This window comes from Diabrotica virgifera, chromosome 3 (assembly GCF_917563875.1).
Source record: "Diabrotica virgifera virgifera chromosome 3, PGI_DIABVI_V3a".
Lineage (NCBI taxonomy): Eukaryota > Metazoa > Arthropoda > Insecta > Coleoptera > Chrysomelidae > Diabrotica > Diabrotica virgifera.
The window spans coordinates 258,993,246-259,012,596 of NC_065445.1; the positions used below are offsets into that span (position 1 = coordinate 258,993,246).

Genomic DNA, 19,351 nt, shown 5'->3' on the forward strand with positions numbered 1-19,351 from the left:
GATGTCTTATACCACAATCATATTTCATATTCGATGGTTAAGTTAAGAAAAGGTTCTTAAAATATGCTGTGAATTAGGGGAGGAAATTGCTTTATTTTTAGAAATGAATAACTGCGACAAATTTGCTTAATTTATAAGTTTTGAACGCAAAATGAAACTTTTAAAATGAAACTCAAACTATTCATTGATCATAAAAAAAAGCAAGAATTCGTTCAATTATTTCCCTCATTAAAATCATTAAATAATGTACCATAAAATAAGTTTAAAATTTATGAAGAAAAACTTTGTAATTTGCTAACGGAATTTGAAATTTTTTTTAAAGATTTTGAAGATATATTTTTCATTACCACTTCTAAGAAATCATTTTTCAGTTCAAATTGATTTGGTACCAGTCTACATTCAACCAGAAAATAAACCACAATTTAAGTTTGAAATTAAATTTATTTGACGTTTCGATTTCCACTTCGAAAATCGTTATAAAAATAAAAACATACAAAACGATTCAAAAACATATTTAGGTGTTCATCACTTTACGATTTGACAGACAAAATAGAAATTTAAAATAAAAGTTGTCAAAACTTTATACGCGTTTTTCTCAAAACTGCTTTTTTCAGAGGCGGTGGACATTTCAGCTCAAAAGCTACTTGATAGATCCACCTGAAATTTTTTATAGATTTTTTTTAGACATTTTGTGAGGTAATGCTCTCGAGATATTTTTTCTTTAACAATAATAAATAAGTTTCATTTGCACCCCTTTTTTACAAAAAATTTTCTTATTTTGACTTCTGAGTGATATCAAAAACCCAAAAATCATTAAAACTAAAAAAACTTGACAGCGTTACCTCGATAAACTCATAAGCTAATAAAATATTTTTGAATTTTTTGTTGATGTCTACTGCAAAATCCTTTTTTTGGAGGTGTCTGTAAAAATTTGCCACCGTTAACTAATTTTTCAATATTTGGTCTTGAAATTTTTTTGAACATTCTTTGAATTGTACCGAATATGTTTATTTAATTTAAAAATAAAATAATTGTACCATACTTTCAAACAAAATTCACAAAAATGTGCTTGAAATGTTGATTTCAAACCATATCCTCGCCCCCGTTAAAAAAAAATAGTAAAGAGTTAAAAATTCGAACATGTTAAGGTAACAGCAAATATTGCGGCCCTCGGTAATAGACCAAAAACATTTTGTGGCCCTTACTAAAAAAAGTTTGCCCACCCCTGGTTTAAAACAAGTAAACATGGCGAACAGAACAGCAGGATGTCTCAATAACACAATCTGAAGAAACAAATACCTCAGAACGGAAACGAAAAGCAGGATATATAAATCAACAATAAGACCGATGATGACGTACACAGCAGAAACAAGAGCAGATACGGCGAAAACACAAAGACGGCTGAAAACAACAGAAGTGAAATTCTTACGAAGAATAACAAACTATACTCTAAAAGAAGGAGTAAGTAGTGAGGAAATACGAGCGAGATGTGGTCAAATAGTTCTTCATGTCTTTTGATGTAAAATAATTAGGGAAGCAGGAATTCAACAGTTTCGAATTTTACATTGAGTTTGCTATTGCCCGTTTTCCAATTCACCAACCGGTATATATTACCAATGGTTTTTACTAAATCCAGTGATATTCCCTTTTCGTATAATAAATGTATCGCGTCCTAAATTTTCACTCTATCAAACGCTTTCTTCAAATCTATCAGTCATATAATTTATGCTGGTTTGTTGTATTCCAGCGATTTTTCTTTTATTTGTCTTATTACAAAAACTACATCAGTGTATAATCTTCCTGTCCGAAATCCTTGCTGTTCCTCTTGCAGAGTTATTCATTCGTTTATCTATGACTAGGCTATTAAATTATGATTTTTAATATCAATAGCCAATTTTTTAATATCAATAATATGATAATATTGTGAATATTGACCCTTTTTTTACCCAACCATTGCATTTGTTGACTCTCACTTACAATCGTTTCACCATTTAATTTAGTTATTTAAAAGAATTTTTATATTGACTTCTTTTTTTTGTTGCAGAAAATTAGCCGACATCTCGAGATCCACCAGAGGCGTAGTAATCCTGCTAAGCGACCGCGCCAGTTGCATTCGTATTCTCGAAGACGCGAAACGCCTCAACATGATGGACGGGCATTTCGTTTGGGTTTGGATAGACACGGCCGCTATTATCACGATCAAAAACGCGACCACGATAACGGACGACGATAGAGACAGAGATAAAGAGGACCGTCTTAAACGTAGTGTAGAAAACGATATAAACGATATGAACGTAAATTATTTATTAAGAAACGATCAGTTCCTTTTATTTAACAACCAAAACTATGGCGTAGAAAGTTCTAAATTTCCAAGGGATCATTTAAATCCTCAAACAGCGCGAAGTCTTGGGGTAAGTTTGATTTTTATATTTCTACAAAATATGACCACATTTTAATACCATCGGTGCTTGTTTTTTTGCTTACTTATTACTGATTTATAAAGCAATTATCATTTAAACTAAAAGGGAAGTTCCCTAGGTTGGCTGTATACCATATAGTTAAAAAACTCTAACAAGAAGTAAAACCACTTCTATGTAAATTGGTATATTTATTAAAACTTAAAAAATCCCAATGGATTGAATAAAATATGTCCAATTCAGAACGTTTTCAGACCTATCGGTCCATCATCAGTGAATCTACAATAAAATAAGTAATCCCACTATTAGAATTGAAAGATGGTTGAAATTTTTAAAAGCTAAAAAAGTGTAGTTAGGTTACTTACGTGCATACTTGCTAAATAGCCCCAGAGCCAAACAATGGTTGAATTTAAAATTCAATTTACATTATTTAAAAATAATATTAAACAGGCTAAACGCCGATGTTAAAGGATATAACCTATGGGAACATGGTGAAACCCTACCAAAACCTCAATCAACCATCTTAGGCCAACTTTGACTATAAAGTGTCAAAAGTGTGTAAGGAACTGTTTGAAGTGACATTGACAGTAGAGAAAAAGGTAGTCGATTTTCAAAGTTAATTAACCAAAAGGTCATGACCCACAACAAATGATAAAGATTTTAATATCTGAAAATGTCTAACATTTTTAAATCTATTGGTTTTTGAAAAGAAATTGTGATGTACAAAATTAATTTAGAATATAAGATTATTTATGTTGACTGTATAATATAACATTAGATTGATCAAATTGATAGAAAGAAAGTTAAGCTGCTGTCAATAATGATAAAAAATAAAAATAGATGAAGGTGAGAGAAGAGAAAGAATAAGTATTAGTTGGAATGTTATTGTACAAAATGAATAAATTGGTAGGCAAGTTAATCAAGTCTATATTGTATTGGTGGTTGTATATGTAAAAGGAAAATATTGTTATTTAAAAATAAATGCAAATTTTTGTAAATAATGGATTTGAGTTACAAAATTTCAACCATCTTTCAATTCTAATAGTGGGATTACTTATTTTATTGTAGATTTACTGATGATGGACCGATAGGTCTAAAAACGTTCTGAATTGGACATATTTTATTCAATCCATCGGGATTTTTTAAGTTTTAATAAATATACCAATTTACATAGAAGTGGTTTTACTTCTTGTTAGAGTTTTTCAATTATTATTTGTTTAGTCATTATCATATTTGATGTGCTCTACAAAGCTCATAATTTGATGTACACGAAGAAAAATTAGAGTATGTATTACACTTCAGTACGTGTCTTTACATGCATTATATGGATTATTGTAGAAAAATTAGACCACTTCCCTTAACTATCCACAGCAACGTTTCTCAGAAAATTATTATCAATGTTAATAAAATTTTATGTATCATCATTTTATCTAATGGTTTATGTTCATCACAGTTTGTTCATTATAATCGGGGTTCTCGGAAGATCGTAATTTACAGTTTATTATTTGTTGTTTCCGGTGGTGGACAATATACGCCACGATTATATTAATATAAGTCGTAATATAAGTACATATTTAAATTGTTTTTTAGTCATTATGACACAAAATATATTTTTCTTTATAAACAATACTTTTTCTCCTGTAAAAAATTACATTTCAAAAAAATTTTTATTATTTATTTTATTTACCATGGAATCCAGTTATTCCATGGTTCCAGTTATAAATCCCAATTGGCTTACTGAGAAGGAACTCCAAGCATTCACTGATGCCGAATAAGGTTTATAACAAACAACTAAGTGTATTTTTTCAAAAAAAATAAACAAATCCGCTGTTTTTAAGTGTATTTTCTTGTGGCGTATAAAGTACGCCACGCGTGTAGTTACGTTATAACTTGATGCGCGGGTAGTTAAAGGTTAAGCAAACCAAAATCTGAGGGTTAAAAATGAATTTATAATCCAATTTAAAAATAAAGACTGTGTCAAACCCCATTCTATCGTCTTAAAGCTTTTTTAATTTTGTTGTATTTCTAAGATTACTTCATATATTTTTTTTTCGTACCATATAATAAGTACCTCATTTTGAAAGCAATGTTATATAAAAGTTCGTGAGAATGGCACTCATATATAGTTGACCACCTTATAATATATTTTTCTAGATGAGGTCTTCTTTAAAAAGTTTTGAGAGCATCAATGTGTGGTAAAATCAGTAGTATGTGTCTTATGAATATAAGATTTTTAAAGCTTTATTTAAATACCATTTTATAAGCTGTAACTTCTTAACTATATATTTTTTCTTAATCGGTTTATTTAAAATCTTTTGTGTCAGTGGACGAATTCATGTAGGATTTTCCAACCAGAGTCTTCAGTGGGTTGGATCAACGTATTAAAGATCTTCCTCTTGATCTTCGACCTTCTACCTTTCCTTTTTTCTACTACCAATAATTTCAGAGTCATCTTTTGTTTGGAAATGTGGCCAAATTATTTTAAATATGCACCATTTCTTTGTTCTAGCAGCCTATCATTTGTAATAAGCTTTTTCAGAATTGACAGTTTGTTTTTAAATCCTCCCCATGATTCGCATATAATTCTTTTGTATGTTACCTTGTTTTACTTTGATCTTACTTTGCTGTTTTTGAAAGTCTATTTTTTAGCTGTTTATGTAGCAATAGGAAACGAAAGGCATTGGCCAACGTGAGCTTATTATTCCTTTTTATTGCTTGATCTTTCCATATTCTAATTATTAAGGATCGGGCCACTCATATTCAGCGCTTGATTTTTTAGGAAATATCGCCATTGTTGGTTATCTATCAGAGAGCCAACAATAATGGATATAAGTCCAAGAGAATATATGGAAATAATATCTAGAGAAACTGTTTGAAGACTAAAGAGAAAACATTTTTGAGCAAGAAGAGGAGGTAAATTACGGACCAAGAATATTGCAGCAAGAAGTTTAATATGCAGTAACAGTAGAGGATCACAAAGATACCACTTAATAACATATACATACAGCACTGAAGAAATACCAGCAGAATGGCTGAAGTCTGAGTCTATTGTACTTCCAAAAAACGTGGAGCTAAGAAATGCGAATAATAACGAGCGATCCACAATAATTATTGGGATCAAAGCTATCCGTGCAAAAAATTACGTATGTCTTCTTTTGATCTGAAAGACCGCCGAAGTGTGACGTCACGGCCAACTGCGGCTATATTCAGTGTTGTTATGATAACTTTTCCAAACAAAGAATAAAGATTGAAAACACATTGAAAAGATACGCAATCTCAAGACCTGTTAATTCGTATAAAGTTAAAATTTTGCTTCTTCTACTACTATTTATGTTTAATTATAGTGTTTTTAAAGTTAACGTACGTAAACTGACAAGTATCTCTCAAAGTTGACGTAAACTGGAAAGTGTATCTGAATTAATAATATACATGCATTTTATAGCTATCTCTGTCGTTCACAGCCACCTATGGCGACAATAATTTTGCATCACACGTTACCTTACGATAAGCCTCATAAGTCACCCATAAGAAAATTTACAATCTGTGTGAAAGTAAAATTTCCCCCCAACCAGTTGGCGTTCATAAATACTGTTAGGTTGTAGACGAAGCAACAAAGCATTAAACCTAGGAATTTTGTGCATTAAGATGGATTAACCATTACTCGGAGAGTTTTGGGTGCCGCTGAACATGAATTTCTTGACGGTGATGGCCTCCAAGGTACTTGGTGTCCAGGGTGGAACTCGTCGCCTGGAGTTTTATGGTATAATCATACAAAATCAGTTAATAACCATTACTATGAAGGTTTTAGGGTTCGCTTGGCACCAATTTCATGTTGGCGATGGTCTTCAAGGTAGGTATACAATATTCTAAAAAATACGTGTTAAATTAAATGTTAGTGCACGTATTCATAATCAATTTATTTGTATAATATAATGAAAAAATTAATAAAAAATAAAATAAAATGAAAAAATATATTTACTTACTTGAAGTTACACAAATTTCTCTCTTCCGCAATTTCGAAAAAGAAAATTATAAAACAGCGCAGCTATAGACTGTAGATAATGAAAATTCCTTTAATACCAATCTTAAACGGCTTGGTATTATAATATTATTATTTATTCTGTAATTAACAAAACTAATAAGTATAAAATATATGACTTTTTCAAAACACCAACAATAAAAACTTACTTTGCTTTAAATACGGTATCACTTTTTAGATGTTTTTTGATAATTAATACAAATTTTTTAAAAGAACCGAACTACATAAAAGTGTAGCTTGGAAGTATTCACATATATACTATGCTTTGTTTTTAAACCAGGAGCAGTAAAAAAAAGACAGATTCACACCCAAGAAAGTCAATAGAAAAATCACCATATACATCTTTTTTTTGGTTGATCATATCGGCCCTTTTTATATAAAAGCAGACTAGAAATCTAAAAATTAAAATAATACCGCAGAAAACACAAAAAATCGCTGATATAACTTAATTACCCTTGAAATGCCAATTATGTCAAAATTTCGTAAATGTCATTAATGTCAAAATTTAACGACAACTGCTTTAAAAGCGACAAAATTTTAAAATAATTTTTAAATAGATAATTTTTTAGGATAAAATATAAAAGTGTTTTAAGAAAAATTGTTAATGAAAAATATATTTAGTGACCTCCAAAACATCGAAATAATGGATATTGACTGATTCTAAATGAATATAACATAAAACTGCAGGCGACGAGTTCCACCCTAGGCACCAGGTAATTTGGAGACCATCGCCGACATGAAATTCGTACTAAGCGACCCCCAAAACCCCCAGATTAATAGTTTTTCACTGATTTTGAATAATTATGACATAAAACTCCAGGCGACGAGTTGCACCCTGGAACCAGGTACCTTAAAGACCACCGCCAACATTAAATTGTGTTTAGCGACTCCAAAAACCCCTCTAGTAATGGTTATTGACTGATTTTGAGTGGTTATAACATACAACGCTAGGCAACGAGTTCCAACCCTAGGCACCAGGTACTTTGGGCACCATCGCCGACATGAAATTCGTGCTCAGGGAACCCCAAAACCACCAGGGTAATAGTTTTTGACTAATTTTGAATAATTATAACTATAAACTTTTGGCGACGAGTTCCACTTTAGGCACCAGGTATTTTGGAGACCACCGCCGACATTAAATTCGTGGTCAGCGGCCCCAAAAACCGCCGTGTAATGAATATTGACTGATTTTTAATTATTATAACATAAAACTCCAGGCGACGAGTTCCACACTGGGCACCAGGTACCTTGGAGACCATAGCCGACATGAAATTCGTACTCACCGACCCCCAAAACCCCCAGGGTAATAGTTTTTGGCTGATTTTGGATAATTATAACTAAAAACTCTAGGTGAGGGTTTTAAATGATTTGGAATAATTATAACATAATACTCCAGACGACGAGCTCCACCCTGGGCACCAGGTATCTTGGAGACCATTGACCACATGAAACTTTTGTTCAGAGACCCCAAGACCCTCAGAATAATGGTTACTGACTGATTTTGAATGATTATAACATAAAACTCCAGTCGACGAGTTCCACCCTGGCCACCATGTCTCTTGGATCCCATCGCCAACGTTAAATTCGTGGCCGGCGACCCCAAAAACCCCCGACTAATTGGTATTGACTGATTTTTAATGATTATAACATAAAACTCTAGGCGACGAGTTCCACCGGGGGCACCAGGTACCTTGAAGACCATCGCCGATATGAAATTCGTGCTCAGCGATCCTCAAAAACCCCCGAGTATAAAAATTCAACTCATTTCCGTCAATATTTCCTAAGTTCTAATTTTTCATTTTCACCTCTTCGAGATGAACTTTCAAAATGCATTTTCTTATGCACAAAATTTTTTGCCCTAGATAAATTTAGTTCACAAAGTTGCCTGATACTCTCTCTAATCGAATGCAAAAAGTTCCATGACGATTCATCTTACTGCACAAAATTCCTAGATTTTGGGCTTTTTAGTGCTTCGTTGCTTCGTCTGTTGAGAAAGGTTTTGTTCTCAGTGCAAATCTTATTCCCGAGATACAGAGACGTCAATTACAAACTATCCGTATGTCTGGTGAAAATACCATGAAAGCGTTTATCAAATACTAAAATAAACAGAAATTAGCAACCAAGATCTAAAAATAGTTATTAACAACCTTTAATGGAATCATACCGCAAATCTTGTAAATTGAAGTTGAATACATTGAATATGTAAAACTACTGCATGGGGTACGACAAGGCTGTATTTTGTCTTTTCTATTCTTTAGTCTCTGCTCTGGAAGAATATTTAGCAGAGCCTTGGCAGGATCTTGAATAATATTTCCTAGTGCACCTTGTCGAATGCATTATTATGTCCAAATATACATAAGTGCATAAATATATGTTTTCCCTAAATCTACTTTGATTAGGTTTATTATTCTGTGGCTTTGCTGAATGTTAGATTGGTCTTTTTAAGCCAAATAAATAAATGTTGGGTCACTAGATAAAATGCCTTTTTTTATTCTTCTTTGAAGTATTTTCTTAAATATTTTGGACAATAAGGCTACATTTTGTTTTCATTTGGTTAAGTTGTGTAATCAATGTTTTTATTCATTTGTACAAACTTTTATTAAGAGCAAACACTAGTAATCAACAGGTAGCAACAAACGCGTTCCAAGATTGTGGCTCTAATTTTGAATATTTTTTCGAGATATTTGGCACACATATTCGTAATATAATAAAGAATGGCGGTACAGAGCCCAATTTCAGAAATATGTTAGTATGTGGAAATTACTCTATAACTAAATAAAATATTGAAAATAGGAGCCTGCACCGCCATTAAGAAAGACAAAAAATACACTTTCTTCAAATAAACTTTTTTATCCCGTGCCTAGATTTTGTGTCACATTGGAACTAATAAAAATCGATTTTTTTATAAAAGGAAATCGAACGTCACTGACTTGGCAACATTTCGCGCCTATACAGAGAGAGTCTGTAAAGTGGAATAAATTCAATATCTCAAATACTAATTGTTTTTTTGGAAAATGCTCAGACCCGTCGATTAGTATTTCAAATTGTCCTTTTTGACATTCAATAATAATGTATACAGGGTGTCCCAATTTAGAGATATGACGTCATCGTCGATTTTCTTAAATGGCAACACTGTCATTTTGATAGCTAATTTGATAGGGTTTGTAAAGTTATACATAACTGCAAAATATCAAATTTTTATTCTCTACCATTTACAAGATAATAGAAAATAACAAAGTTATATCTGTAATTAGGAATATATTCAATAATTAAAATACTAACTGTTTTTTTTGAAAAATTCTCAGACCCGTCGATTAGTATATCAAATTGTCCTTTTTGACATATAATAATAATGTATACAGGGTGTCCCAATTTAGAGATATGACGTCATCGTTGATTTTCTTAAATGACAACACTGTCATTTTGATAGCTATTTTGATAGGGTGTGTAAAGTTATACACAACTGCAAAATTTCAAATTTGTATTCTCTACCATTTAGATGATAATAAAAAATAACAAAGTTATGAAAAAGAAGTAATCAACTAATAATTGAATTTAATTATTTCAATAAATTAAGCAAAAACTCATAATGTTGCCCTCAATTATTGTCAAATTGTCAATGGGCAACGTTATGAGCATTTTCTTAATTGAAATAAATAAATTCAATTATTATTTGATTACTTTTTGTTCTTCATAACTTTGTTATTTTTTATTATCTTGTAAATGGTAGGGAATAAAAATTTGAAATTTGTCAGATGTGTATAACTTTACACACGCTACCAAAATAGCTATCAAAATGATAGTGTTGCCATTTAAGAAAATCAACGATGACGTCATATCTCTAAATTGGGACACCCTGTATACATTATTATTATATGTCAAAAATGACAATTTGATATACTAATCGACGGGTCTGAGCATTTTTCAAAAAAAACAGTTAGTATTTTAATTATTGAATATATTCCAAATTACAGATATAACTTTGTTATTTTCTCTTATCTTGTAAATGGTAGAGAATAAAAATTTGATATTTTGCAGTTATGTATAACTTTACAAACCCTATCAAATTAGCTATCAAAATGACAGTGTTGCCATTTAAGAAAATCGACGATGACGTCATATCTCTAAATTGGGACACCAACACATATACATTTTTATTGAATGTCAAAAAGGACAATTTGAAATACTAATCGACGGGTCTGAGCATTTTCCAAAAAAAACAATTAGTATTTGAGATATTGAATTTATTCCACTTTACAGACTCTTTCTGTATGTATAAAAATTATTGTTTTTGATAGTATAAACGTCACTGTCAGTGTCGAATTACCGACGCACTATTGCCTCACTTTTGAAAGTTCGCAGAACTTTCGCAATCTTGGACCGCGTTTGTTGCTACCTGTTGATCGCTACTGTGAGTACTGTGTGCTCTTAAGGATATATCTTATATCCTATATTAATAATTTTGGTATTGTTTTAGGATCAACTCCCGCCCGGACTACTTAGTGTTAAACCACTTCCGGTTAAAGTAGATAGACATTTGGTTAAAGGTGCTGTGCGGTTGTTGGTGTATACTTTAAAGCAGGTGTTAAGCCAAAGCCCGGAATGGATGCTAGATAATCTTTTGAATGGACAGAATAATGGGTGCTGGAAGAATAATGGCAGAGAGATCAGTTTTATTAGCGAGTATGCAAGGTAAGATCTTTTAGTTGTTAATTTGTTACACAAATTATACAAGATGTAGAAATAGATAGCCAATTAGATAGGCAAGCGGGAAGTTGCCACTAATCGTTCTCAATGTGAAGACATAGTCTTTTCATTTAGCAATCCACGTGCCTCGTAAGAGTGATATAGTGCCCCAGGCCCTTATTCTTAGGGATTATATCCATCCTTTCAATTTCATAATTAATTTTCTAATGTAAGATATTTAGTCAACATTTAAGCTACATAAAATTCTTCCTTGTGGATAACCTGGTACCTGGTGCGGGAGCACGCCAAATAGAATTATATTTTAGTGACGTCACGTTGCTTAGCAACCGTTGATTCTCCCATTCTATCTATCTATTAGCCTTGCGACATCCAATATTGGGCATAGGCCTCCCCTTCGTTCCTCCATCTTTCTCCATCCTGAGCCATGTGCATCCATTTTGAGCCTGCTTGGTGTTTTAGGTCATCTACCATCTCATCTGTGGTCTTCCTCTCTTTCGTTTATATGTCCATGGTTTCCACTCTGTAATAATTTTATTCCATCTTTCGTCTTTTTGTCTTATAGTATGACCGGCGAATTTCCATTTTAGTTTAGCTGTTTGACGAGTAGCATCTTTAACTTTTGTGATATTTCTTACCCAGGAATTCCTTTTTCTATCTGACAGTCTTACGTTGATCTTTGTCTTTCCATTGCTCTTTGTATTTTCGCAATTCTGTCCATATTCGCTTTTGTGAACGTCCATGTTTGACATCCATATATAAGGACCGGAAGAATACATTGGTCGTAGAGTTTCGTTTTTAGATATTGAAGGTATTTTTTATTCTTCAATATGAAGCTGAGCTTACCAAAAGAGGCCCACGCTAACTTCGTTCGTCTCTTTATTTCTGCTGTTTGGTTGTCTCTATTCAATTTTACTATTTGTCCCAAGTATATGTATTCATTCACTTCCTCCATTTGGTTTTGTTTAACTACGATTCTTAACTCATCCTCTTGAATTGTTATCACTTTTGTTTTGCTGTAATTCATATTTAATCCAACTTTACTGGCTTCGTGGTCTAGTTGTTGTATCATTATTTGTAGTTGCTCCTTGTCTGTAGCGATAATGACGATATCGTCAGCGTATCTTAGGTGATTTAAGTATTGGCCGTTAATGATGATTCCATATTCTTCCATTGTAATCTCTTGAAAATGTCTTCTAGAGCTTGGTTGAAGAGCTTCGGCAAAATCGTATCTCCCTATCTCCCCCGATTCTCCCATTATGAAATTCTATTTTGTGACGTCAGCAAAATAGAATTCTATTTGGCGTGCTCTGGGATCTGTATATGATTACGAATTCTAATATTTTTATTAGAATTTATATACAGAGTAAGTCTGTAATTTGGAATAAATTGAATATCTCAACTACTGATAGTTTTTTTGAAAAATGCTCAGACCCGTCGATTAGTATTTCAAATTGTCCTTTTTGGCATACAATAATAATATATACAGGGTGTCCCAATTTAGAGATATGACGTCATCGTTGATTTTCTTAAACGGTAACACTGTCATTTTGATAGATATTTGATAGGGTGTTTAAAGTTATACATAACTGCAAAATATGAAATTTTTATTCTCTACCATTTAAAAGATAATAAAAAATAACAAAGCTGTGTCTGTGATTTGGAATAAATTCAATAATTCAAATACTAATTGTTTTTTGGAAAAATGCTTAGACCCATCGATTAGTATTTCAAATTGTCATTTTTGATATACAATAATAATGTATACAGGGTGTCCCACTTTAGAGATATGACGTCATCGTTAATTTTCTTAAATAGCAACACTGTCATTTTGATAGTTATTTTGATAGGGTGTGTAAAGTGATACATAACTGCAAAATTTCAAATATTGAGGGCAACATTATAAGCATTTGCTTATTTGAAATAATTAAATTCAATTATTATTTGATTACTTGTTTTTCATAACTTTGTTATTTTTTATTATCTTGTAAATGGTAGGGAATAAAAATTTGAAATTTTGCAGTTATGTATAACTTTACACACCCTATCAAAATAGCTATCAAAATGATAGTGTTGCTTTTTAAGAAAATCAACGATGACGTCATTTCTCTAAATTGAGACACCTTGTATACATTATTATTGTAGGTTAAAAATGACAATGTGAAATACTAATCGACGGGTCTGAGCATTTTTTTTAAAAAACAATTAGTATTTGAATTATTGAATTTATTCCAAATCACAGACCTAACTGTTATTTTTCATTATCTTGTAAATGGTAGAGAACAAAAATTTGATAGTTATGCATAACTTTACACATCCTATCAAAATAGCTATCAAAATGACAGTGTTGAGATTTAAGAAAATCAACGATGACGTCATATCTCTAAATTGGGATACCCTGTATACATTATTATTATTGTATGTCAAAAAGTACAATTTGAAATACTAATCGACGGATCTGAGCAATTTTCAAAAAAAACAATTATTAATATTTGAGATATTGAATTTATTCCAAATTACAGACTCACTCTGTATATGTTTGTGTTCGTTAACGTGTAAACACTTTACAAAGCTCTACCATAACATAAATCTCTATTAAAATTATTTGTTAGCAAGAGATAAATTCGGAAATTTCCATGTACAAGCATTCTACTTTAAATCTCGCACGAGTCAATCTGTCAGTCCCATGCAGATTTTGATGGAAATGTATTCTTATGCTAAATGCGTATAAATTTAAATCAAAATCATTGAAAACTCAATATGTCATTGTCGAATCGAATTATTCGATACTTATATTACAATAAACAATGATTTACACCAACCGACTATTAAATTAAATTATATTTAATATTGTGTTTCTGTGGTTATTTGCTAAATGTTGATATGTCAAATATATCAAGCTTTCAGGAGAGGAGAGCTTTTCAATATGTCAATAAAATTTTAGAGATTCATTACAATTTATTTTTTATTTTTACTGGCTAAATTTTTATTAGCCTTAACACGTCGTTACACGCGCTATATTTTTACACGGCCTACGGCAATTTGCCTTCTTATATCAAAGCGGCTTAAAATTAACGAAATGTTATTTTTCTACAGCCGTGCTAAAACAGCTAATTTTCCACACGCATTTTGTTTCCGAAATTTTCACTTTGCCACACGACGTGCGAGCACTTAAATTTTCCCGCACGGCGTGCGGGAAAGTAGAATAAATTAAACTCCCTCTAAAAAAATAGCTATTTGTATAACAAGGGAGGAAAGTGCTACTTTTCCTCCCGAGAATGAAGTTTACTGACCGACGCGTAGGAGGGCAGTAATCATTCAAGGGAGGAAAAGGCACTTTACTCCCATGTTATACATATATTATTTTTTCACCTTCCTCAAATAACAAGTCATTTTTCATTTTTAAATACATAATTTATGTATGTAACTAACAAAATTTATTAGAGAACTAAAACTAACAAGTAGGTAGTGTATAACTATCAACTGTCAAATATTAGTCAATTTATTAATGTAAACATTGTTATATAAAAATAACAATTTACTGTTTTTTACCATTCTGCAAAATACAAAGTGTTCTATAAATAAACGTTAAAATGTATATATAATTACGTAATAAAAAATAGAATATTGCATAGAGCGTCAATAAGTTATTTCATCAATGACATATCATGACGTCACCTTTAATTTTTTCCTTAGGGAGGAAAAGTACGACTTTGCTATGTACAATCAGGTCAGGAAATGTATACTTTCGATAGAGGTAGGTGGAAAACTTCTTTTCCTGACCATTACAACACTTAAATATTGTTTTTCTACGGCCGTGCTAAAACAGCCACTTTCCCGTACGCATTTCGTTTCCGAAAATTGCACTTTTTTGCACGAAAATTGCACTTCCCGCACGACGTGCGAGAACTTAAAGTTTTCCTTTATTATCCTTTTAATATTTTCTTCGTTTCATCCTTTATTATGTATTTGTTTTATTCCCAGATATGTATCCATTGCAGCTTGCAATTTTCATAATAAATAATTAAACATAGGTAACAATTTAAATTTTTAATATTTGTACAACTCTTAACAGTTTTTACCTACATATTTTGGTGGCTTAATATGTTAGGTATAAACCTGTGGATATTACAAACTTTGTATTTTTCAACCATTGTCAACATTTTAACTTAACGTCCACCTTCATTAAAATGGTTATGCAGTTAAGAGCACTGACACAGTATATAGAGGTTCCACAGTAAAATCACTCTTCTGTCGGCGCTTTGATCTCAGGAAGTAATACCGACAGTACGCAATTGGTAATTCACCAGTGGTGGATGCGAGTTTTCCCTGTTAAAAGCCGTATAGTCCAGGGCGCATCTGTTTTGAGATGGACGTTGAGAGGTGACTCAATTTTTTTTTGCAGAAATTGCTTGAAAATAAATCAAATAATAATATTTGAGTTATCCTCCCTCTCAAAAAGGTCCGGAACATTGTTTAAATAATCAAAATGTCAAAAAATTAAGGAAAAATACCATATTTTTCTTGGTTTTTTGATTATAACTTTAAAAGTATTCATTGCCGAGAAAAGTTGTACTGACATAAAAGTTGCGTAATTAAATTTCCTACAATATAGAATTGGTTAAAAATTTAATAAATAGTCACCCTTGTTGCAAAATAGCCATAATTGTGAAAAAAATATACAAAAACAAGTATTCGCATTTTACGTTTTTCAACCATTTATGCTATACTTAGGACCTTCATATTTCACCCTGAAAAACTATATAATACAGTTAAACAATATTGCAAATTTCATTAAGATTGGTTTAACAGATTTTGCAAAATAAATTTTGCAATCCAGCTTTCGTAAAAAAAATTCATTTTTTCAAAATGTTATAGGACTGAAAATAAAGCAGATAGCAAGTTAAAAATTTTTTTACCTATAGAAGTGTACTGTACCTTTCATTTGCAATTTTGCAAAATTAAAATCGATTAACACCACGGCGTCAGAAATTTTTTTAAATAAACATTAATTACACAGGCCTACAGTGTTTTTGGTGCCGAAGTGTTTAGAGCTGATTTTGGGTAAAATTGGGGTGCTGATTCCGAATATGGCCTTAGTTTTGCTCTATCAGCTCTAGTTTTCAACATAACGTAGGTCATGCCAGCTGTTATGCATTAAAATACGAATATGCTGATATGGATATAATAAATTAAAATAAAAACCAAACAATTAAAAAATACCTATATTTTAAGCCATTTCATCATCCAGCCCTTTGCGTCCACTGCTTAACATAGGCCTCCCTCATTTTTGTCCATTGTGCTCCATTTTGAGCACTTCCCATCCAACTCCTTGACATTTTCTTGAGATCGTCAGTCCAACGAGTAGTCGGTCTTCCTCTACTTCTTTTATCTAATCTCGGCCTCCACTCAAGTAATCTCTTCGTCTACCTTCAATCACTGATTCTGGCGACGTACCAGGCCCAATTCCATTTCAGGGTGGCAATTCGGGAAATTATATCGGTAACTCATGTTCTTAGTCTAAGTCTTAATTTCCAACTCGGTCACGAAGCAATATAGTTAGCATTGACCTTTTCATTTTCCTCTGAGCTATTTGCAGCATTTTAGAATTTGTAGTCAAAGTTTCGGCACCATAAGTCACCACAGGCAACACACATTGGTCAGATGTTTTACGTTTTAAAGAAATTGGTATATCGCTTTTAAAGATGTCTTGGAGTTTTCCATAGGCTGCCCATGCCCCCCATCTTCCTTGTTAGCGGTCCTCAATGGTTTTTATCTCTTGGTGAAGTCTCTCACCTTGCTCATTACTTGTGTCATCTAAGTTTTCAGCGAAACGGTACAGGTGGTGAAGATACAGGTTGTGAAGATAGTTGACTTTGATGCTCATATTCCATCCAAGTGATTGGAAGTTATTCAGCAAACGGTTTACCAGCTCAGCATAGTTTTCACTTTTGTGATTTCCCAGAAAGTTTTTCATAATATCCACAAATGAAAGCCGAGCTTTTTTCTCTACCTCATCCATTGACCCCACAAAAGCCGGATCCTCTGCAAAAAGTCTGATCTGTGGTCCATCAAAGATTCCAGCTTTCAGTTTTTCCATACTTATCTGGGAAAGCTTCCTTCCTATGTAAAAAAAGCATGATCCATGGGCTATGAGCCATTATTAGGTGGAGGCTGAATGGGTTTACAAGTGGTAAATGTATCATTTTAAAAGTTTAAAAATACTCTCCAAGCTGTTTTATTTCCTTATAAAATAGTAATGTAACGATATTAAAGTATTATTTCTTGCATAAATAAGGCATAATACAGTGAGGACAACAAATATATACTGAGGAATAAGTTTAATTAGCAATGTACATTCCTTTGAATAGCACATTCTTCATTATCTCAAATATTAAAGCTCTAATTTCGGATTTTGTCATATTCAGAAAACTAGAGCTGATACAAAAAAACGAAATCCATATTTCGATTTATCGCCCATAATATAGTAAAAATCAGCTTAAGGATTCACGGCACCAAAACAATTTTTTTTTCTGTAGGCCTGTGTTATTGGTGCTACGCGCAGGACAGCGGATAGTTTGCTCTGATTGGGCATTCCAATGACCTTTGATAATGATTGATACATTTTAATTTTTATTACATTTCGATATAAATAAATAAATTTTTTTATTGCAAAATAAAAACACATGCTCTATCCTTTGAAATCACACTTTTATTAGCAAAAACTTTCTTTGTTCATATATTTTAACTTAAATAATAAAAGTTTATTATTTTTAAACATATGCAATTGTTTAAACAATATTTCACAAACAATAATAAAATTAGTTTGATTTTTGTGGAATTAAAATATTAAAATACAACAAAATATAGAGTAAGAAAATAATATATTAGATAAAGATTGGAAGAAATTTTGGAGGAACTCAACTTGTGTGAATCGAACATCGCTGTCCTGCGCGTAGCACCAAAAATTATTGTTTATTTCAAAAATTTTCTGACGCCTTGGTTATTAATCAATCGATTTTAATTTTGAAAATTGCAATTGAAAGGTACAGTACAGTTCTATAAGCAAAAAAAAAATCAACTTGCTATCTGCTTTATTTTCAGTCCTGTAACATTTTGAAAAAATGAATTTTTTTTGCGAAAGCTGGATTGCAAAATTTATTTTGCAAAATCTGTTGAACCGATCTTAATAAAATTTACAGTATTGTTTTACTGTACTATAAAGTTTTTCTGGGTGAAATGTGAAGGTCGTAAGTGTAGCATAAATGGATGAAAAACGTAAAATGCCAATACTTGTTCTTGTATGGTTTTTTCGCAATTATTGCCATTTTGCAACTAGGGTGACTATTTTTTAAATTTATAACTAATTCTATATTGTAGAAAATTTAATTACGCAACTTTTATGTCAGTACAACTTTCCTCAAAAATGAATACTTTTAAAGTTATAATCAAAAAACCAAGAAAAATATCGAATTTTTCCTTAATTTTTTGACATTTTGATTATTTAAACAATGTTCCGGACCTTTTTGAGAGGGAGGATAACTCAAATATTATTATTTGATTTATTTTAAAGCAATTTCTGCAAAAAAATTTGAGTCACCTCTCAACGTCCAAATGTACTAATATTTTTACAGATGCGCCCTGGTCTAGTACGTTTCTATGCGAATAGCAATGCGAGAGTGAGGCATAAGCGACTACCAACATTGCGCGGTCGCCATGCGCGACTACAGATTTTACTTCCAATTTTCGGAGAGTGGTTCTTCTGTCCCTCTTTATACTGTGGCACTGATTATGATTTTTTCTAGATCGAAAAAGCTCTGCGATTGTATGTAGCCCCCCTTCTTCTTTATGTGCCGTCTTCTACCGAAGGTTGGCGACGATCAAACGATAGGTTTCTCTGTTTTGTGCCGCATGTATTATGTTCGCAGCTTCTGGTATTTGAAACCGTTCTCTCAAGTTTCTCAGCCAGGATTTCTTCTTTCTGCCCAAACCTCTTCAACCTTCAATCTTGCCTTCCATGATAAGCTGTAGCAGACTGTACTTATCATTACGGAACACATGGCCCAAGTATGACGCTTTCCTTCTTTTAACAGTTGTTAACAGTTCCACCTCTTAACCCATTCGTCTCAATACCTCTGTGTTGGTCACTCTGTCTGTCCAAGGTATTCTCAGTATGCGTCGAAACAGCCAG

The 19,351-nt window shown here is 32.1% G+C and overlaps 1 protein-coding gene across 1 annotated transcript in view; it reads left to right on the forward strand.

Moving 5' to 3' along the window:
• The first annotated feature begins 10,940 nt into the window (after nt 1-10,940).
• The window catches only part of LOC114324772 (glutamate receptor ionotropic, NMDA 3B-like), a 424,994-nt gene continuing 416,583 nt past the window's right edge, over nt 10,941-19,351 (forward strand). Inside the window, 1 exon segment of the mRNA XM_050647354.1 lies at nt 10,941-11,148. Coding sequence (XP_050503311.1) covers nt 11,063-11,148 — 86 coding nt within the window. The 5' untranslated portion in view covers nt 10,941-11,062.